Source organism: Frankliniella occidentalis, unplaced genomic scaffold (assembly GCF_000697945.3).
Source record: "Frankliniella occidentalis isolate FOCC.00 unplaced genomic scaffold, Focc_3.1 Scaffold50, whole genome shotgun sequence".
Taxonomy (NCBI): domain Eukaryota; kingdom Metazoa; phylum Arthropoda; class Insecta; order Thysanoptera; family Thripidae; genus Frankliniella; species Frankliniella occidentalis.
The window spans coordinates 1,329,672-1,350,864 of NW_026267180.1; the positions used below are offsets into that span (position 1 = coordinate 1,329,672).

General features: G+C 47.8%; 5 protein-coding genes across 5 annotated transcripts in view; 2 read left to right on the plus strand and 3 right to left on the minus strand.

Annotated features, from left to right (window-relative positions):
* The window catches only part of LOC113206424 (protein sickie), a 53,139-nt gene extending 46,386 nt beyond the window's left edge, over positions 1-6,753 (plus strand). Inside the window, exons 8-18 of the mRNA XM_052267322.1 lie at positions 1,296-1,379; positions 1,469-1,926; positions 2,015-2,180; positions 2,256-2,400; positions 2,490-2,976; positions 3,066-3,212; positions 3,315-3,557; positions 3,684-3,880; positions 4,005-4,227; positions 4,337-4,442; positions 4,539-6,753. Coding sequence (XP_052123282.1) covers positions 1,296-1,379; positions 1,469-1,926; positions 2,015-2,180; positions 2,256-2,400; positions 2,490-2,976; positions 3,066-3,212; positions 3,315-3,557; positions 3,684-3,880; positions 4,005-4,227; positions 4,337-4,442; positions 4,539-4,694 — 2,412 coding nt within the window. The 3' untranslated portion in view covers positions 4,695-6,753. The remainder of the gene's footprint in view (positions 1-1,295; positions 1,380-1,468; positions 1,927-2,014; positions 2,181-2,255; positions 2,401-2,489; positions 2,977-3,065; positions 3,213-3,314; positions 3,558-3,683; positions 3,881-4,004; positions 4,228-4,336; positions 4,443-4,538) is intronic.
* On the minus strand, positions 6,612-8,183 carry LOC113206410 (endonuclease G, mitochondrial-like). The gene is made up of 5 exons (XM_026422492.1): positions 7,904-8,183; positions 7,628-7,821; positions 7,310-7,546; positions 7,061-7,241; positions 6,612-6,969 (listed from the first exon to the last, which is right to left on the minus strand). Exons 1-5 carry the CDS (start codon positions 8,129-8,131, stop codon positions 6,874-6,876), a joined length of 936 nt encoding a protein of 311 aa, XP_026278277.1. The 5' UTR covers positions 8,132-8,183; the 3' UTR covers positions 6,612-6,873.
* Positions 8,184-13,622: 5,439 nt separating this feature from the next.
* LOC113206405 (tetratricopeptide repeat protein 21B-like) lies at positions 13,623-18,675 on the minus strand. Its single transcript, XM_026422485.2, has 10 exons — positions 18,428-18,675; positions 18,118-18,349; positions 17,745-18,044; positions 17,543-17,671; positions 17,083-17,453; positions 16,775-17,008; positions 16,508-16,699; positions 15,790-16,390; positions 14,686-15,681; positions 13,623-14,615 (listed from the first exon to the last, which is right to left on the minus strand). The coding sequence occupies exons 1-10, from the start codon at positions 18,673-18,675 to the stop codon at positions 13,773-13,775; spliced, it is 4,146 nt and encodes a 1,381-aa protein (XP_026278270.1). The 3' UTR covers positions 13,623-13,772.
* Positions 18,676-18,724: 49 nt separating this feature from the next.
* Positions 18,725-19,825, minus strand: LOC113206408 (protein NATD1-like). The gene is made up of 4 exons (XM_026422490.2): positions 19,673-19,825; positions 19,170-19,333; positions 18,993-19,099; positions 18,725-18,908 (listed from the first exon to the last, which is right to left on the minus strand). The coding sequence occupies exons 2-4, from the start codon at positions 19,327-19,329 to the stop codon at positions 18,795-18,797; spliced, it is 381 nt and encodes a 126-aa protein (XP_026278275.1). The 5' UTR covers positions 19,330-19,333; positions 19,673-19,825; the 3' UTR covers positions 18,725-18,794.
* Positions 19,826-19,991: 166 nt separating this feature from the next.
* Positions 19,992-21,175, plus strand: LOC113206409 (MICOS complex subunit MIC10). The gene is made up of 4 exons (XM_026422491.2): positions 19,992-20,157; positions 20,601-20,648; positions 20,727-20,845; positions 20,923-21,175. Exons 1-3 carry the CDS (start codon positions 20,088-20,090, stop codon positions 20,813-20,815), a joined length of 207 nt encoding a protein of 68 aa, XP_026278276.1. The 5' UTR covers positions 19,992-20,087; the 3' UTR covers positions 20,816-20,845; positions 20,923-21,175.
* Positions 21,176-21,193: the final 18 nt, after the last annotated feature.

Below are 21,193 nucleotides of genomic sequence, written 5' to 3' on the forward strand. Positions count from 1 at the left end.
CGCCGCCCCCTGGCTCAACGGCTACAGCACCTGGGGCCACCAGAGCACGGCCTCGACCTGGAGCTCGGCCAGCGGACACTCGTCCAGAAGCTCGTCGTCGGCGTCCTCGTCCGGGTCGTGGTGCGGCACCCTGCGCAGCTCGGGGGCGGGCGTTGGCGCCGGCAGCCGCCCGCTGGACCCGCTCTGGGAGGAGGCCGTCGCTACCAAGCCCATACTCAGGGCTAAGCCCCAGATGCCCTGGTGGGAGATCGCCACCAGACGCAGCCGCTACAGAAGCTGCCCCACCTTGCAGGTACCTTCCTCACCGGCTGGTCGGCAACATTTACCCAATTTCAGAAAACTGTGTGAAACCAATATAAAAACGCGCAGACTCACTCAGGCCGCCATGTTCTCACGTTTTTCGCGGCCACCGGTTCACCACTCCTCTCACTCACACACACTCCATACCACCCATGAACTTGCTTGAGGTCACTTGGTCCAACTCATTTTGCCACTCGTGGCTGCGCCCCAATGGTACCACGAGATTTTTTTTCTAACTCTGTTCTCCTTTTCTTGTTACAGGTGAGTACCTTCGTGTGCGATGGCGACAGCGCCGTGAGGATCCTCCTGCGGGAAACAGGGCTCCACAATCATATGCGGATGAATTGCCAACTTGAGTGTATTTCCATTGACTCTTCCGAGTTTCTCTACGTAAACATTGCGCGACGTCAGGATCGGTGGTCGACTACGACGTCTACCTGAGTTTCATTTCTTTCTTTTTTCTCGCCCTTGGCGGCGTTTCCTTTGTCGGTCCGTTTGTCCGTTCGGCCGTGACGGTGACGGTCTCCGCGGTGGCGCGCGCTCCATCAGGAGTGTGCCGCCCAGCCCCGCCCCGCCCCACCTCGCCCCGCCCCGCCCCCTTCACTCTGTTTTGTGCTTTTAAATTTTCACTACATCGTAATTACGGGTCGATCTTGAAGCGGGCGGGTTGAGTTTACAGTAGTGCCGGGTGTTCCGGTGGACGCACCGCCGGTGCGGGTGGGTTTGCCTTCCCTCCTCCCAGCCTAGCCCTTGGGGCGCCAGGGTCAGTGAGTATAGGCAAACCCCCCCGCACCACCGCGAGGCGCGAGCACAGCAACGCCGGCATCCTGCGATACCGGGCGGTGATACTACACGCCGGGCAGGCGAGACAGTCGGGTTGCCTACCCTCGCGTCGTCGGGCGCTCAGGCTCCCAAGTGGCTCTCCTCCTGAAGGCAACGGGATGCTGATGCTAGCCAAGGATGAGACTTAGGGCGTTTGTTTTTTGTGGTTACAGGCTCATGTGGTGTCCGCCTTCGAACAGTCCCTCTCCAATATGACTGCTCGTCTTCACCAGCTGACGTCTTCATCAGAGAGAAAGGTTGGTATTATTTTTTTTAGGTGTAGAAAAAATTTATCAAGTTCAAAAGTGTATATCCATATCTAACATTTTCAAAATATATATTTCAGGATTCCGAGTTGTTGGAATTGAGGCAAACTATTGAGCTTTTGCGCAAACAGAGTGTTGAGGCTGGTCTTACATCAGCTTATATTCAGAATATGTCACCAAACCTAACGAGGAGGCATACTGTCACTGATGGGGAAGGGATGACAATGTCGAGACAATTGTCTACAGATTCCGTTTCAAGTCTCAACTCTCTGTCATCGGCCTGTAGTCATTCGAGCTCAGCACATCCTGCTTGTGGTTCACCTGGGAACAAGAAAAAGAAAGGCTGGCTAAGAAGTTCCTTTAGCAAAGCGTTTTCTAGGTCAAAGAAAAATAAAAATGGCTCAGTTTCTGATGTGGAAGATGCTAGGGGTATGCTTTCGGACCTCTCCGCCCCATCGTCACCACTGCTGAATGGTGGAAATAGTACTCTGTCATCACTCGCCAATCAGAATACAAAACTAAGCCAGTCATCCTCGGCGTAAGTAGCTTCATTGCAAGCCTTATATACACAGCAAATTTTGTATCCGAGCGTTTGTTTTTTAATGAGAAGTTCTCTGTTTTGTCAGGATATACCAAGGAAATGGACTAGAAGAACCCAACTGCCCTGAGTTGGTAGATGAACTTCGTAAACAGCTTCGAGAGAAAGATCTTGTGCTCACTGATATTAGACTTGAAGCTCTAAGTTCTGCACATCAGCTGGAGAGTCTTAAAGATACAGTTATGAAAATGAGGGTGAGCTATTTAAGATTTTTGATGTCAGAAACTATGACGATTGGTTGTAACTTCATTGAGCTTTTTCTTTTCTAGAATGAAATGCTAAACTTAAAGCAGGACAATGAAAGGCTACAAAGAATAGTTACAAGTAAATCCCTAACTACATCCCAATGTTCTTTAGCAATGGACAGTTTAGAGAGGAGGTTCAGTATGACTGATGCAACTAACTCTAATATTGGTAAGTTCACCATTTATTGGTGGTAATCAGTAACATTTTTTGTTCTAATTTCTTTGAGGAAAATACATCAACTTTCATCTTGTTTTCAGACACTGTTGATTTCTTAAACAATAGTGCATCCTCTACAAGCACTATGTCTATGGCGGCACTTGCTGCTTTAGATCCTGATGGCAAGCGCACTCCTGTCTCTGTACTGCTTGGTGCTCACGGTAGCTATGAGAAGTATCTAGAGGAAGCAGGAGAGTCAGCACCTCAAATGTGCAGTGTGGCAGCTATTGCTGTTTCGGGGAAGACAAAATGGGAAGTTCTGGATACCTTGATCAAACGCTTGTTTAAAGAATATCTTTCAAGGGTGGATCCAACCACTAGTTTGGGTTTAGGCACAGACTCCATAGCCAGTTATCACGTGGGTGAGGTGATACGGTACAAAGACTCACCGACTCCAGAGCTTCTTCCTTGTGGATACCTGGTTGGCAATGCAGACTCAATAACAATCTGTTTGAAGGGAGCGGTCCAAAACGGAAGTGTTGATGCTCTAGCCTTTGAAACACTGATCCCAAAGTCCATTATACAGAGGTAAGTTTGTAGTTAAATGAAAAAGATATCGTCTTGACAACATATTTAGTTCATATTTTTACACATTTTGAAACAATTTTATTTGGCAGATATATTTCACTTCTAACGGAACATCGTAGAATAATTCTTTGCGGACCTAGTGGCACTGGTAAATCTTACTTGGCCAATAAATTAGCTGAGTTTTTAGTTCTTCGAAGTGGGAAAGAATCAACAGCTGAATCTATTGCAACATTCAAGTGAGTTAATTGTTTCAATTTTCTTTGTATGCCATTACATTTTGAAATTTTATCTAGTATCATTGTCAATTTGTACTTACAATAATTTTGTCTTTTTTTTAGTGTTGATCATAAAAGTAGCAAGGAGCTGCGACAATACCTCGCTAATGTAGCTGAGCAATGTGAAAATAATGCAGCTGACCTGCCATCAGTTATCATTTTGGACAATCTTCACCATGCAGCCTCTTTAGGGGATGTTTTCAATGGATTTTTAAATGCTAAATACAGCAAATGTCCATACATAATTGGCACCATGAACCAGGCTACCTGCTCCACAACTAATTTACAGCTTCACCACAATTTTAGGTATGGGTTTGATATTTATTTATCCATGTATTTTTTTAATGTAGGATATAGAATGAATGGACATTTTAGGTCAAATTCAAAATTTGTGCACTATGTAATTTTTACAATAACCTTTTAATTATTTAGGTGGATTTTATGTGCCAATCACATGGAACCAGTTAAGGGATTTTTGGGTCGATACTTAAGACGCAAACTATTAGAGACTGAAGCAAGAGAGGGCTCCTCAAATTCTGATATGGCAAGAGTGTTGGATTGGATACCCAAAGTTTGGCAGCAGCTAAACAAATTCTTAGAAGCTCATAGTTCATCTGATGTAACAATAGGTAAGTGCCTGAAACCTGCTGCTGACACGTATTTCCATATTCTACTCTTTATAATTTCAAAACCATTACTGTTATTATTTGTTTCTGCAAAACAATGAAAATGTCTTATTTTTATTCTGCATAGGTCCTCGACTGTTTCTTCCGTGTCCAACTGACTCAGCAGGATCTCAAATTTGGTTTACCGATCTATGGAACTACTCTCTGGTGCCATACCTCTTGGAAGCAGTTCGTGAGGGATTGCAACTATATGGTCGTCGTGCCCCTTGGGAGGATCCAACTGTTTTCATTGTCCAAACTTATCCCTGGACAGAAGACGCTGTGCAGGGTGGGCATGAAGCCCTTCTAAAGTAAGTTGTAATTCCATGACTCTGCCCTAGCACATCCTCTCTCAAACATAGTTATCCCAAAAATGAGTAAGAAAATTTATTTATTCTTGATTATTGTATTTGTTTTCAGACTTCGAGCAGAAGACGTAGGATATGATATGCAGCCTATGGTTGCTGGTGGAAACAGTATAAGGAGCATGAGTTCAACTCATAGTGATACAGATGGAGATCCTTTGGTAAGATATCTTATCTACATTTTAAATACAATGTGAATTGTCATTGAAAATATAAAGAATGTTAGTTAAAATTATATTTGTTTTGTCTTCCTCCAGCTCAACATGTTGATGCGTCTTCAGGAAGCTGCAAATTATTCCAGTCCACACAGCAATGATTCGGATTCAGCAAGCCATGAATCTCATCCATCAAGTTCACACGCAGACTCTGTGAGCAGCTCACATATAAATGCTCGTTTAGAATCATCCTTATGATAAGTGTTGGACTGCAGTACTGCTGTTCAGATAGACCAAAGAGAGAGAGATTTGGTGAGATAGATCCTAAGTTTATTTTATTTCAATAATAATGTACAGTAGAATCTTTATTTCAAAAGGGTATTAACATTGAGTTAAGTATAACAATAATTCCCTTTTCACTTCTTTTTTTTTTCTTTTAATATGGATTTATTGCTCTGCAATCAGGCATATGCTAGTCAATAATAATAAACTGTATTGTTATGTTAAACTTGGACCATTGCAACTCAAAGATTTCTCCTAAATATTTTCATAACTTGGTGCAGACACCTGTCTCTCCACTTAAAATTACATTGCTCTCGGTAAAGTGCCTTTCTTATCTTTTTTTCTGATCAAACAAATCAATCTTCATTTGTAACAAACTGAAATGTTGATGGAATGGACTTGTAAGGTTTCTTTAATCTGGCTTGGTTTGATTTCAAAGAAGCAGAGGTTCACTACCCTAATTGCGTACCTCTTCCAAATTCAAATCAAGTCTATGAAATAGTAACCTTGAAAGAATGGTGCAGCAATCAAATACGATATAGTCATATTGGACTGCTGCTTGTGTGCTTAGTCAACTTTGTCCCTTTTTTCACATTTATTGATGATCATAATAGAATCTATCATGAAATTTTAATAAGTCACTGCCATCATCTACATAATCTTTTGTATTAGGAAAATATTGTGAGTGTTCTGCTTTAAAATACCTGCTATGCTTTCTATAAGTTATCCAAATGTTATTGGCATTATTGACTGTTTTTTCTAATCAACCATTCTAAATGAAAACTAATATTAGTGTATGAAATTTAAGGGTAAATTTTAAATATCACACCCTAACAAAGGAGTACCCTCTAGACCTTAGAAACCAAGATGTCTTTGCATAAGATTGAAAGGAAATATGATCAGTATTGTAGTTCAAGTGCGCTTCAATTGTTTAATCCATTTTTGCTGTGTGATTATTAAGAAGCTGAGCTGCTTATTGCTTTAACTGGTATGTAACCATTTTTAAATCAAACCTTAGTTTGATTCCAACTACGCAAAAGAAAAGCCCATCTTTCAAAGCAAAGACTGCCTAAACTATTTTCTATGTTAGCCAGTAAGTTGTTAAAAAAAAACATACTTTCTCCTGATATAGTTTTAAGTTAGAAAGCTGCTCTGAAGACAAGAGTGAACTGGATCTTGATCACTGACAGAGAAAGTAAGTGGAATCTTTTTCATTTATTTTTCATTTTAGTGGTGTCTTAAATGACTGACATTTTCTGGGTGGGAAATTTATTTTAAAACTGACGTTACTCTACACATGTTATATGTAATAAGGCCTTTGCAGACCAAAATGTCCAGTACAATAATATTCTTCTGTAGCTTTGTACTTCTAAAACTTTTTGAGAAATTTTTGGCAACCCTTGTTATTAAATTGTTAGAACACTGACTTTGACTTTCTACCAAATGGCTATTTAAAAATCAAATCTCATATTTTCACCCCCTCTGTAACATTAAGATATGGAATTTCACCAAACAAAAATTATAATAATAAAATGTTGATTAGACCTCATTGACCTCATGGATTTTGTGTCAATGTTCTAATGTAAAATTAGATTCAGCGTGATCACCAATTGTATTTCTGTAATTAGGGATGATTCAGCTCTACTTTTTCTGGCTAGACTCTAAAAAGTTTAAAATTTATCACAAGCTGATAACAGCCAACTATTTTGTGAAATATTTCAGATTTGAGCTCACATACATGTAAATTAAATTTGTATTAGTGTGTGATGTTTCTGATCAGAAATGAGTTTTTCTTTTTGTTCTATATGATGTAAATAATGTACAGAAAAAAAGGGCACAAGCCCTAGAGCTTCATTGTTTGTGTGGTACCTGTTAAAACATATACCTTCTGTATCATATGTAAAGTATTTATTTAGCTAAATATTTTTTGTTTGTTCTTTGTACATAAAAGCCACAACCTGCTTTAGTACTATAACAATTATTGTTGTATTATTTGGACAATAAATATCATTTCCAAAACAATATTACCAACCAATTTGATCAATTTAAAGTTACTTCAGGCCTTTACTCACCCACTCCTCACAATCATGTCCAAACTTCACACAACTCTAGTCATTCAATTGTCATTAAAAGGGAAAGTCAGTCCAGGTAGATACTAGGCTTTTTTGCCATTGATAAATTGCAATTTGTCACGAGAAACTCTATCAAAGAAAAGGAGCCCTGACAATTTTTCAACTAGCTCTGGTTTAACCTGAAAAATTGAACAATAATATTTTCGTTTACAAATAGACTCGATATTTGTAGTTCACCTAACGCATTTCCAGATGGAGTACAGTTATTACCATAAAACTGGTAAGAGGCGTGTCATCACTTATTACTGAATTTGGCATCACATAAGACTCCATCATAAAGTTTTTATTGGCATCTTCAGCTACAACCACCTTGAAAAAGTGTGTTGGTACAGCAACCATATTTTTACCAATAACTTCATACTTGACATAAGATTTTCCATTGGCCTCTTTTCTGGAAGAAAATAGCTTTAAGTTTCCGTGCTATGCTGAAAATAAAACTCACAAAATAGTTGTACTTACTGAGAAAGGTATAATGGACCAGTACAGACATATACATTAGGATGTGTCTTCGTAAGTTTGCGTACATGTCTTTCTAAACGATTCCATGAGTCTCTGTTAAAACCTCTTCCCACTTGTGGTGCCATATTTGATAACAGGAAAGTTTGCTCACAGTGTTTCTGATGACCCTTATGGTTGCCTGCCGCTGCAAGGTGGCCTCTGTCATACCCACTTCCTTTATAGTCATCATTGGTTGATCTAGTTTAATGCAGAATTAGACAAGGTACATGTTAGCAGTTGAAATTGGCTAGCATTCCACACAAGACAAAAGTATACTACCTGAAATAGGGATGAATTGATAAGTCCTCCTTGAAATCACACTTGCTTCGGTCTACAGCCTCATTATGCTTCACCCCATCGGGTGTCAAGTGTTCAAATACCCAGTTTGCAACTCTGTTTCGTCTGTCGTAAGACAAAACATAGTCATCAAATGAACGAATGTTGTCAAGGCTTGGGAAGCCAAATTGCATAATCTGTAAAGTGTGGAAAAAAGAAAAGGCATTTAATTGAAATTCCAATAATCTATTTAAATTTTAATCACAATTGTTTACTTACCTGCCCGACTCTAGAAGCTACATCAGTCCCACTACTGGTGTCATAAGGTGTTGCTGCAGACACAACTCCAAATAAAGGCAAAGCCGGTCTTTTATCTACAATTCGACCATCTATAACCAAAGACTCAGGGCTTTTCGATTTTCTCCCCACATATTCATTGAAGGCTGAATTTGCAAACCAACCAGCACCAAATGTTAAAAATGCTTTTATGCCTAACCTAGAAGCCATGTTGACCAGGCCGCTGGCCGCTAAAAAGGCTTCTGCTCTGCTGAGCAGACGACACAGATTGATGCTTCGCTGTCGCCGGTAGGTGGCAGCACAGTGCGGGGTGCGCGCCTGAAGGGTAGGCCGCTCTGTTACGCGCGCGTGTCCTGCGGGCGAGTATCGAAGCAGAACACACAGCACCTCCCTATTGGTAGCTAAAACCGACAGGGCCAGAGTCAGCTCAAACTGAACCGACTGTTTTTTTTTTTTTGAAGTGCAAGACACACAAATAGGTACATGCCTGTACAAAAATAAATAACTTTCACACTGACAGCACTAAATCCCTATGGCAATGTTGGAAAGGATTCTCTGGGTTAGTTAGTAAGCACAATAAGAACAATTAACTGGAACTTTATTTAAATAAAAATATAAACATCATTGTTTGATTCCTTCCCCTTAATGCGGAGTCACAAAAGAAAAGCTAGGCAACAGGAAAACCTCTTGAAAATTAATCTGATCAATTTTAGTTCCCATATTCTATTCTATAAATTTTATGTGTAAGACAACCATTGTATATATAGTGCAAACTAGATAGAGTTCATTGCCACAAATGCAAAATGTCAAAAACTAGCCAACAGGTTGACTGACCAGACCAGGAGTACATGATTCCACACAAAGACAAAACGTTAACAGTTGTTAGTGAATTTCAGTTGCAGAACATAAACTAGAGTAAGATCAAACGTCATCAATGGTCAAACAATTTGCACAGACTGCTGAATAGGAAGTATTCAATTCATTTGAAAATTGCTGAACAACCAATACCAATAAAACAATTTCATACAGGCAAATGTGAGATCTATCAATTAATTTTGTTTTACATTGTTACTTCTTTAGTCTTTACTTAATGTAAATTGTAGTGTCAAGTTCATTCAAGGTGCATTTAGACGCACCAGTAATTTGCTTTAAATGCTCAACTCTGCTACCTGTGCACAAAACCGTCATGGGGGTTTACATAGAAAGATTAAGGATAATCTTAACTCTTATGCTATTAAATAAAAGTTTAGTGTCCAAGAGAACTCTAAATAATTTCATGAAGATATAAACTTCCTTCACATTTGATCAGCAAAACACAGCCATAAATTTTCCAGACAATATCAGACTCATTTGAGAAGATCATTGTAAAATATTTGTAATACTAAATAGCTGATGGGTCCATAGGTCAACTCCAATGAGAACTGAATCCATATAGAATAACGAAAGTATATCACTACATATTTAACATGAAGAGGAAGTATTGCATGGATTTGAACAGTAATAAATTTTACAGTTCTGCTATTTACTATGAATAAATGATGTATGATACAAGAGTGTGCAGATGATTTTGATGTCAAAAAATAGAAGAGTTAAGTTAGAGAGGAGGGAGATTCCACATTTGTTTTCTAGACCCGACATGAATTACAAGCACTAAACCCGCAAAATCCAACCAAAATGTAAAAACCAATTCATGAGAAGCAAATACAACAGAAATCATGCTCTACTACAATCCAAGACAACAGAAACCATGCTCTATACTACAATCCAAGACAACAGAAACCATGCTCTATACTACAATACAAGACAAAGAAGGCAAGATAAGAAATCAAGAGGTCAGCGATGAATACAGTAATACAATTAAATAAATTAATGTCAAATGATTTTCTTGTCCTGCCATGAAGTTGGATGACTTCCATCTGGTTGAGCAGCAATGCTGAGATGCGATCTGGAACATAGATCCAAATAAGTAGTTTGAGAGGAAAAACAAATGATCATGTTTATATTTTTCCCACAGAATTTAAATACTGGAAAGGCAACTAACAAACTAATAAAATTTGTTTAACAGTTCAGACCATAATAAACATTGCTGGTGTTCTTTTACTTCAGATGGGTCAAATTAAAACAAGACATTGGTCTCAAACTTGCACCATGTGCCTTTACAATCCGTTACTGGTCACAACTACTTTAATAAGCAAGAAATAAGGAAACATGAATTATGTTAAAAAATGCTTCAAATTAACAAGCTCCGACAAAAATGAGACTTTGGCAAAATACAAATACTATAGAAATGTTCTTTGAGGCCCCTCTCAACCTTAGAAACAAAATATTGTGCAGAACGAAAGAAAAGCTAATATTCATAATGAAAAAACGAAGGTCTTAAAATAGAGTTAGTGTGATAAATACCTTCCCGCTGCTCCAAGCCATCCAAACAGCTCCTCATCCTGCCGCTCCAGTGGCTCCAGTTTGCTACCGCTGACCCTGCGCAACTGGAAGGAAAAGCAAAGTCTCAAATCTCAATCCATAAACACAGTTTGTTTCTCTTACAACTGTCATCAAAATACATTTCGCAGTAGACAAATTTTGTTTACATGTAAATAATGTGTGCATGAGGTCTCAGCCTGGGAAAACTTACTGGTTGTCCTTGTTCTGGTTGCTTGGGGGGAAGACAGCAAAGCCAGCGTTTATGTTGAAAGCAGATCTCCATGGCGGACGTCGAGGAGGGTCCTTGGTGTCGGGTGTCTTGCGTCACCAATCGCGGTGACCTGCTGACCGGGACGGAACTGGAACTATGGCCTGGAACTGGAAAAGCAACTGGAGAAGCAAACGTCTCGTTTCATTGTAAACCAACTGAAACAGTGCGTCGCGAACGTCCTGGGGGTCCGATGACAGGTGAGCCGTCACCACCGGGTTGTTTGCAGCCTCAGCCGTCGCGGTCCTCCAACGGCGACTCTGCAACAGGAGCAAAACTAGGTTAAAATCATCCCACACTAGCCAAGCCAACTAGAGCCAGTGAAGATGAGGTTACTTACCTGTAGACACGGGCGGGCGAGGCCCTCAGCGGCGAGGCCGCGGTGCGTCCGAGCCGAGCCGAGCGGAGTGGTCGGGAGGGCGGCTGAAGGGCAGCGGCAGCAGAACAGAACAGGGCATTAGACTGGTCCCAACGTGCGGTTGAAGTAAGCCATTAGCTTTGCTCTCGCGGACTCCCGGTCGCAATGTAACAAACGCGCCCGCCAAGCCATACTCGCCGGCGCGCTACCCTGGGCGCTGCGCCTCGCCGGTCCCGCGGGGGGGAGGGGGCCTAGGGGGGACACCCGCGGGGGCAGCGAGGGAGGCCAGAGAGACGCGCCGGCCGCAGCAGCAGCAGCAGCAGCAACAGAGGGGCGGCAGCAGGGAATGACCGGGGCCCCTGCAAGCGGGCCAAATGGGGAACAAATAATGCTTTAGAGACGCACCTGCCACGAGCTGGTCCAGCTGTCCGCGGGGGCCGCGGGGGCCGAGCGGGCCGAGTCGCGGCGATCGGTCCAGTGGCTGAGCAGAGAACTCCAACAGAAAGCGAGCGTCACGGGGGCAGGTTCAACCAATGATCTATGCTGCGACTTCATCCAACACTTCCCAAACTAACCCTCTTAATCTAGGTGGGAGCCAGCAGCAGTAACTTACAGGGCGAGCAGCTGTCTGCTGTCAGCTCTGGGCTTGTACATCCTGCGGATAAAACCATCATTGTGAGAGGGAAAACAATCCAAAAATCAAGCGGCAAAACAGTAAAATAGGGCTGATTACCGACAAGCCATGGCACCTTCATCATCTTCAATTTTGTTTGGTCTCTTCCAAAGAAAGATAAGGTTATTGACAACATTATACCACGCTCGCGCCGCCACGACTTTCGCTTTAGTCCCGTTCTTTACGCCACGACTGTCGCGTATACCGGTCATGTGGTGGAGTGTGTTGTGTATGTGTGAGGGACGCCAAGTGCCATTATAAAGGTAATGGGAACCTCCCCACCCCCCTGACCTGTTGACCCACAGCTGCCAAAGGCCCTATCTGACGCTAAGCTCCGATGATTGGCATTACCGTGAGTTGCCGCTGGCTAACTGCCCACGGCACAGCGGGTCCCGCGGCGGTAGAGTGACACCCCCACACCTCGCAGAGCTGTTGGCTCACGGCGACCCGGCTTCCACTGTTAACAATTACAACAGTAAATCACAACAGAATGGTTTTGTAATGTTGTAAACAGGGCCTGTAGGCTGGACTGTACCTTATTCTAGAGGACAGCACGGCCAAGTCTTTATCCATCAGATACCAGTCGAACAGATTTGACCGTCGTCGTACAGCAGATGGGCTCGCACACTTCAGCATGACGGCAGCCGGGGGAGCGCGGCGCAGCAGTACGCGGGCCGACGCGGGCCGAGGACGGCCACGAACACACTGTTCAAAATTATACCAGTAAAATCACTACCGAATGGTCTGGTAACTTTTAAAACAGTGTGATACTGTAGGCTGGACTGTACATACCTTGCACTGGAAAGCTCTATTCGAGCACAGTCAAGTAGCGGAGGTTACAGGGCGGCTGAGCGCGGCTGAGTGGCGGCTCACTGACTGCGGCGGGCGACGGGGCTGGGCCGGCAGTGGTCGTCAAGTCAAGAGTCAAGGAAAGCTTCTGAGCTGCGTCGCGCCGCCGCCGCCCAGATCGGCTCGGGCGGGCCCGGCGGGCCCGGCGGGCCCTCCGGCCGGTGGTGGGGGCTGACGGTGACACTCCTGCCGGCTGTTTTAGGAAGGAGGGGCGCGAGAACGAACGACACACTACAAGTCTATAGTATTTCGACTAACGGTTGAAGAAGAATAGCAGGTAGAACATAAAGGTTTCTGATTGGCCGAGCGCTTACCCCCACTACCAGCGTGACGTAAAGGCGGGAAGCTTTCGACTAATCGGTAACGTTTATGTTCTACCCGCTATTCTTCTTCCTTCGTTCGTCGAAATACACAATAAAGGCCGTCACCCACCCAGGGCCGTCTCACTTCGTGCTTTTTAGGAGATCGCGCCCCATAGTATTTGTCTGGTTGGGTAGGGGGCTTATGGCTTGTCAGGGATTATCTGCAGAGCAAGGGACTTGGCTTCTGCGTACACCCTGAGGGTGTCGGATATCATATTGCCCGAAGGTCTGCTACCGACGGGTCGGATTAAGCTGACTCTGGCCGCCGGATTGGTGTCCACAAAGAGGACGCCTGCGAGGTAGGCCGCCCGCTACCACTTGCCGCGACGAGTCGAGTTTTCGCCTGGACGCCTGAGAGGTAGGCCATGGGCCACGGCTTCTCTCTCGGCATCGGTCGTGCCGTGTCGGGGACTTTGGGTTTGGGTCAATTTTTGACCCCAGGCGTGAAGCCGTGTCAATATGGGCGTGAGTCGATGATTGTCGCTGAAAACGCCTGGAGGGTAGGCAATGCGTCCCTCCGAGCTGCATGGGCAAGGCGAGGGCTTCCTAGAGGCATTTAATTAGTACCTCTTAACACTGTTTACTTCTGGTTGATATCCTAGCATAGATGAGATGAGTTCGTCTAGGCGGTTCAGTTTAAGCTGACTCGGGCCCTGTCGGTTGTAGCTACAAACAGGGGCACACACCTAGTTTGGAGTTTTGATTGACAATATAGATCTGGACATAGCAAGAGACAGTAGGGATTGTTTGACCAAACAAACGACACAACGTAATAGTGCATTAAGTGGACGGAATATTTATTATTTAAAACTTCTTAAATGTGCTGCTTTAAAATCAAATCTTACATCAACAAGATCACAGAGAAATACTGGTTACATTTCACATAAACAACTACACTTGGTGGTTAACATTACGGGGAGCTAAGTCCTGAGATGATTCCTGGACTTCTCAAGGATATCCTTCCGGATGCGAGGGTAGTTAGGGTGTGCGGAGAGCACCTGCTGGCAGACGTCGATGGCGTCTGCGTACTGCTTGCACTTCATGTACTGGAAGGCCAGCTTGTAGCCGAGCGCTGGCTGGGAGCGCGCCGCCCCGCCGGCCTCGCTTGTCCCCGCGCCCAGCCGCCAGGCCCGCTCGTAGTGCCCCGCCGCCTCGCGGTACGTCTGCTCCTTCTCCGCCATGACGCCGAGGCTCTCGTAGGCCCGGGTGCAGCCCTGGTTGTGCTGCAGCACGCGGCGCAGCAGCTCGGCGGCCAGCTCCTGCTTGCCCTGCTGGATGTACAGCTCGGCGAGCAGCAGCCACGCCTTCTCCAGGTGGTTGGCCTGCTCCACGGTCCAGACGGTGCGCGCCAGCCGCTTGAGCTGGTTGCGCGCGCGCTGCGTCTGCTTCTGCAGGAGCAGCGCCTGCGCCAGGCCCAGCACCGCGCCCACCGGCTCGCGGTGGCTCTCCGTCTCGCTGCTCACGGCGGCCGTCAGGTCCTGCACGGCGCGCTCCACGCCGCGCTTGTCCCCCGCGGCCAGCAGCAGCTGGTTGGCGAGCAGCCTCTTGCTCATCTCCTCCTCCGGGCCGCCCGCCGCGCCCCGCAGCTCCGCCAGCAGCCGCTCCGCCGTGGCCAGCGCGGCCTGGCGCGCGTCGCGGTCCTCGGCCCCGCCAGCGTCCTCCGCGCCCAGGTTCTGGCCGTCCAGGCAGATCTCGATCATGTTGTGCACGGCCTGCTGCCCCCACTCGGGGTCACGCCGCGCAGCGTTGAACTGGTGCAGAGCCTGCATCACCCCGATATTGAGTTAGATATTGAATAGTGAATTGGTCCGGGGAAGTCCTTGCGCGACTCACCTGCGAAGCGTTGCCAGAGTACCACGAGTACAGGCCACGGCAGTAGCTGAGGCCGGGCTGGGCGCGCTGAGCGGCGCCCTGGGCCTCGGCCGCGTCCAAGAAGGGCACACAGGAGGCCAGCTGACCGCGGCGTCGAGACACCTCGACCAGGCGGGCCAGCGCCGTCCAGTAGGCCGGCCGGCGCTGCAGCAGCGCCGAGAAATGCTGCCAGGCGCCCTCCAGGTCGACGCGGCGGAAGGCCAGGTCGGCCATCATGACGGTGGCCGCGTCGTGCTCGGGCACGGCGCGCAGCAGCGTCTGGCAGGTGGCCTGGCACTGCTCCAGGTCGCCCACCTGCATGTACAGCTTGGCGAGGGCGATGAGCGTGTCGCTGGTCTCGGCCGTGGGCGGGGCCTCGCTGTCCGTGCCGGCGGAGCCCGCCTGCAGCACCAGGGCCTCGCGGTAGTAGCGCACGGCGGCCGTGTTGTCGCGCAACGACGCGGCGTGCAGGGCCATCTGGCGGCACAGGCGGGCGCCCACGGCGCGCTGCTCGGCCACGGCGGGGCTGTCCTCGCCCTCGCGCGCCGCCACCAGCTTGAGCACGCGTGCCTGCGTGACGCGCGCCTCCTGCAGGCACGCCAGCGCCGCCTGCACGCCCGTGACGGTGCCCACCGCGCCGCCACCCGCCCGCTCGCGCACACGCGCCTGCAGCTCTTGCATGCGCACGCGCACGCCCAGCGCCTCGGCGTCGTTGGCCGACGACTCCCTGGCCAGCTCCTGGCTCAGGGTGGCGTCCGCCTTGTCCAGCTGCCCCAGCTTGAGGCAGAGCAGCGCCATGTCCAGGCGCAGCTGCGGGTCGCCGTCGCCGCGCACCGCCTCGCGGTAGTAGTTGAGCGCCTTGCCGTACTGGTGCGTCTGCACGAGCGCGCGCCCCGTCTTGCAGGCCAGCCCCGGGTTGCGGTTGGGCGGGCTCTTCCGCAGCGCCTGCTCGTAGGTCTCGATGGCCTTCTCGGGCTCCTGCGGGAGAGAGAGAGAGAATGAGGTGAGAGGCAGTCAACGGACGCCTGTGGAGTGCTGGGTAGGCAGCCCGCTGCGCAGCCGTGTTGGGCGGGCGGGCCGACTCACCTGCACGGCCATGTACGCGTCCCCGAGCAGCACGAGGCTCTGCGGCCCGGGGTCCTGGTCCACCAGCTGGCGGAACACCTCGGCGTAGGCGCGCCGGTCCTTGCGGATGCGCAGGTGGATGTGCGCCATGCGGCGGCGCGCCTGCAGGTAGTAGGGCTGCGAGGGTCGCACCGAGGCGAGCACGGACAGCGCCGCGGACGGGTCGGCGGGCTCCCCGCGCGCCAGCAGCACGTCCGCGTGCGCCAGCGCCACGCGGCCCTCCTCGGCCGTGTCGCGGAAGCGCTCCGCCGCGTCGTGGAGGGCGAGCATGGCCTCGGGCCAGCGGCCCTGCTGCTGCTGCAGGGCGGCCAGCTCGAGCAGCAGCGTGGCCTGCTCGGAGCGGGAGAGCGCGTGCGCGCCGCCCCCGGAGCCGCCGCCGCTGCCAGGCCGGAGGCCGCTGAGCGCCTGCGCCGCCGTCAGGCTCTTGAAGCTCTCGTCCAGGTCACCGCGCGCGCGCTGCACCAGCGCGGTGAGCAGGTGGAACAGCGGGCGCTCGCGCACCGCGAAGCTGTAGCTCACCGCCACCTCCAGGCTCTGCGCCGCGGCCGCGGTGTTGCCCTGCCTATGGGCGGAGATGACAGTGGTGAGCAGGAGGTAGGGGCAAACGGCGACCCGGAACCGGAAGAAGAACCGCCGGGCGCTGACTAGAGATACTACTTAGAGTCTCTCTAACACTGACCTGAGCAGGGCCTGCGCGAGCAGCAGGTGGCCGTCGGCGGAGGTGGGGTCCACTGTGTCGAGCACGTGACGCAGCGTGTTCTGGGCCGCGCGGACGTCCCCAGCCATGAGCTGGGTGCGCGCAAGCGACAAGTGCGCCGGCAGCAGCCCGGGGCACGCCTCGCGCACCAGCTCCAGCACCGCCATGCACTGCCTGCGAGAGGACAAGGGTATCGGTCAGAGCCACGGCGCGCCTCGGCCTCATAGGGCGATATGAAGGGGTACCAACTTGAGGGCGGTCGGCGTGGGCGGAGCGATGACGCCGACGTCGTCCGGGAGGGCGAGGGGGGAGGCGATGTCCGGCGCGTGGCGCTGGTACTCCCTGGCCACTTGCAGGAGCATGTCTGGATTGAGGACGCGGAGGTAGGCCGGGCCAAAGGGTTCCCCCTGCAGCAGCTTGAGGTGCGCCTCCACGGCGCCGTCCAGCAGCCGCAGGGCGCGCTCAGAGTCGCCAGCCGACAGCCTAAGGGAAGTCCCACACATGAGAGGTTCGCCGCTGACAGTGCCAGTGGGAGAAGCCAGAGCCTAAAGCCTCACCTGGCCGCCATGAGGAGCACGTCGGCGCTGGGCCTGTCGCCCTGCACCTCCTGCAGGAACTCCACCTGCTGGCGCGCCTGCTCGCGGTCCCCCGCGGCCGCAGAGGGCACCGTGGCGCCATCGTCGGCTAGGAGCGTGGCCGTCAGCCCCACCAGCGCGCCGACCGAGCTCTCGTCGGCCCTTGTCGCGGTGCGGTAGTGCCGGGCGGCGTCGCGCAGGCGGCCCGCCAGCAAGCACTGCTGCCCCAGCTCCTGGGTGGTGGCGGAGCGGGCGGCCGCGGCGCCCCCGGGCTCGGCCTTGGCGGCGCGCTCGGCCAGGCGCAGGGTCTCTGCCAGGACGACGGGGTTGCGGCCGCACACGCGCGAGAACAGCTGCAGCAGAGGAATTCAATGATGGTGTCAGAAAAGTTGGGCGTCGGCGTCGTCCAGTTCGCGGCCAGGAAACAGATTGCTTTAGGTACCTGGGCGTTCTCCAAGAAGAGGTGCGTGTTCTTGGGCTCGATCTTCTCCATGGCGTCCGCCAGACGCTGGACGGCCTCTGCGCCACCCTCGTAGTCGCCATCCCGGCAGACCAGGACAAGGGCATTCACCTGCAAAAGACAATGCGCCGTTCCACCGGTGTCCACCACAAACTCATGCTACGGTCATCACAGTCGCTTTTACCTGCAGGGCATCCAAGCTGTTGGTGTCGATGGCGAGGGCTCGGGCAGCCGAGTCGGACGCCTGCCCCCAATCCCGCTGTGCAAGCTGGTTGCGCATCTTCTCCACGAGGGGCGGGGTCGCGCTGGGGAACCGCACGATCATCTGATTGAGGACGCTCATGGCTCCAGCGTGGTCTCCCATGTACTCTCGGGCGCGAACTCCTCCGAAAGCAGCATCAGTGTGTGTTTTATTTTGGTCGAGAGCGCGAGAGAAGTAGTCCGCTGCGGTTTTGGCTCGAGCTTCGACTGGCTTATCACCTTTCTGAAACCATTCGAATTTTGGTAAAACGATGGACAAAGCTGATAAATTCACAAAAGCCGTGAACCAGACATACTCCATCACGTATGAGAGTGAGTTCAATCCAGCCTCTCACGGTCAAGCCCCAGCACGACTGAGGACTTGACTTTAGAAGTCTATCAGCGTATTCCCTGGCACGCTCAGCTTTCCCAACCAAACAAAAGAAGTACGCAGCATGGTAAAGTGATAGCTCACTTGCTGAGCGACGTTCATCTTTAAGTCTGGTATCTAAACTGGAAACTGCTTCATTGTCTACAGTTGTACACAATCTGAAAAAAAAGAATAAAAATGTGTATGAATTAAAAGTCTACAGAGTGATGTGGCAGTTTTTGGCAAATAAAACTTACTTGTGGACGTGTAAAAGAGAAACAATTACTCCAAGAGAGATATCTCTATCACCAGAAAGAGAGTCCAACTCTCGTATTGCCTCCTGAGGTCGGCTACCCAAAGCCAAAGTCCAGCCATTGTACATGCGAAACACATTGTCAGTTGGGTACCTTCTCACTCCTTCCAGTGCAAGGGTTTGTGCACTGTGGGAAAGCCCTGCCCTCAACAGGTACAGCACACGGGCTTTTACATCTTGTTCAGAGTCCATTTTTAAAAGATTGTGAAGGAACAGGTGCAGGGGTGGAAATGTGCAACAATTACATCAGTTTTGTTTTATTTACAGCAATAATGATCCAAAGATCATTACATGCATGCATGCATGAAAACTCAAGCCAAGATTTTTTTCAGCTCAGGTGTCTCATTTTCACGGAAGTACTTTTGAAGATAATCACAAGACAACTTCATTTTCAAATTATTTTGACGGACATACTCAAAAGCTTCCTGAAACATAGAAGGGGAATAATTTAAGTACATTGAAGGTGTGCCAAATTTGACACAAATCAGGAGAAAGAAACAAAGCATAACCTTGGCAAGAAGCGCTGCAACACCTTGTCCTCGGAAAACCACAGGTACCTCAGTATGAAGCAGGTCTAGAGTATTATTTGACTTTGAGTATTGAATTACAGCACACTCTGAAAAATAATTTAAAAAATTACACACTATTTTTATTTGAAAAATATCATCAAATCATACCTTGCTTACCTTCGCCCATGCAGATAGAGAACTCATTCTTGTCCGCATTGTGTTGAACCTTCAAGTCATTCGGTGGGTAAGCAGAAAATGCTTTAGACATTGGTTGCGCCGCAAGCAAACGGGCCGACCGAAGGACACGGCCCGCAGAGGTGGAGACAGTGTTAGGCATTCGTCTGTCAAAGTGGGAAATGCAGTTTGGATACAAAAACACAGATAACAAATACCAGATAACAGATCTATCTTAGGTTTCTCTTGCTCTTTGTCGTTTTAAAAATGTTTCAATGAACATATTTTGCAATAAATGCTACTTTAGGGGAATAAACCATGATCAAACAGCATAAATTACCTTCCTGAAATGGATCTGTTTTCTGTTATTTGTTATCTCTCTTAAGGTGATACAGCCATAGGTTATGAGCTGTGACATTTATACTATGTCGGCAATGATCATCATTTATTTGGCTCGGTACATGATAATTATTGACGACTGAACGAGGAAATCCTCAGATACTTACAGAAACACTGGGTCGGGGAAGGGAAGCTCTGGCTGAGAGGTCACCGATCGGTGAATACTTTCTTGATTTGTTTGTTTGGAATTCGCACGCAGAAACAAAACAATAAACAAAAGAAGGAAAACGGAAGAATCAGTCACATCAACATTAAACGAAATATTTACCTCCAGTACCAATAAATTTTTCTCTCTAATTCCGAAAGATTTTTTTTGCAATTTAATCTATAAAAATTACATGCACAGAAGTGAAGTCATTCGAAGAGAAATAATACCGAAATTGTGGGAGAGTGAAATTGCTCAATTGATCACTAGCTTAGCTTGCTCTTTGCACCACTGTTTACCTTCTTCCTCTTGCTCTCTTCTTACTTTCGGTTCCTGTCGTCTGGCAAATAGATTTAGCTTAATTTTTTTTTTTCAAAATGTCTTTAAGTCAAGAACAGGCTGGCAAAAGAATGGATAAGTTGATAACAAGCTCTATCACACAAGTCGGTAAGATTCATTATTCGAGCAATAACAGTCACTGCTGTCTACCTAAAATAGGCTTTGAGGTCCTTAGCTGATGAGGTTAATATCCAACTCCATTCCATCATTTGATTATTTGAAGGACTCTCTTATCTCGTTAGATAACTTCCATATTATTTCATTATAATTATTAAAAAGTACTGTTTGTCATTGTCTACAAAATGTTATTGTGACAACCCTCCCTTACTCAGTGAGCAATGAAATGTCAGACTGATGTCAGAACGATATCAGTTATCAGAAACGTGTCAATTTCAAGACCACACTTTTATCAATCTGATGCGAAAACCGACAAATTTCTGATGTCTGACATCGTTTCGATATCGGTCTGATATTGCATTGCTCAATGGGTAGCAGACATGTGACACTAACGCATTGTAAGCTGACATTTGTTCATAAATTTTGTTTTCTAGGTACAAGTTTAGCTTGGGGCTTAGTTGCATCTTTAATATTTTTCAAAAGTGAGTTTTTGTTTGAGTTTTGACATCTTTGAAGTCGTCCTACTAGTCCTAAACTCTAATGAGAATCCCTATTTTCAGGAAAAAGCTGGCCCGTCATTGTTGGTGGTGGTTTTGGTGTAGGAGCAGCATTTGCAGATATTTCAAACGAAGCCAACCTCAACTCATAGAAGATAAGAGATAGTAGAGTATTAAGCCAAGTACGATAGAGTCTCTTCCTTTGTAAAAATTAAGTAATTTAGTGTACTACTTAACTGTTGTCCTTTCCAACTTTCAGATTGAAGTCATTAGTGTGGCCTCTTCCTTTAATGCACTGTAGATGTCAAAATCTTGAGATTTTGTGCTACACCATTTGCTCACTGTCTGGTGATATCTTCCTCCTGCACTTTGTGAAGAGAAAATGGTAGCTGTGATGCTCAGAGATTGAACTCTTGTAAGATTTAAATGTTTTATGGTAATTGTTGTTACAAATTTTCGGCTGCTAACATGTAAATCAACATTAATAATAAAAGTTATATTTTGTTTGAAAATGCATTCTATTTCAAATG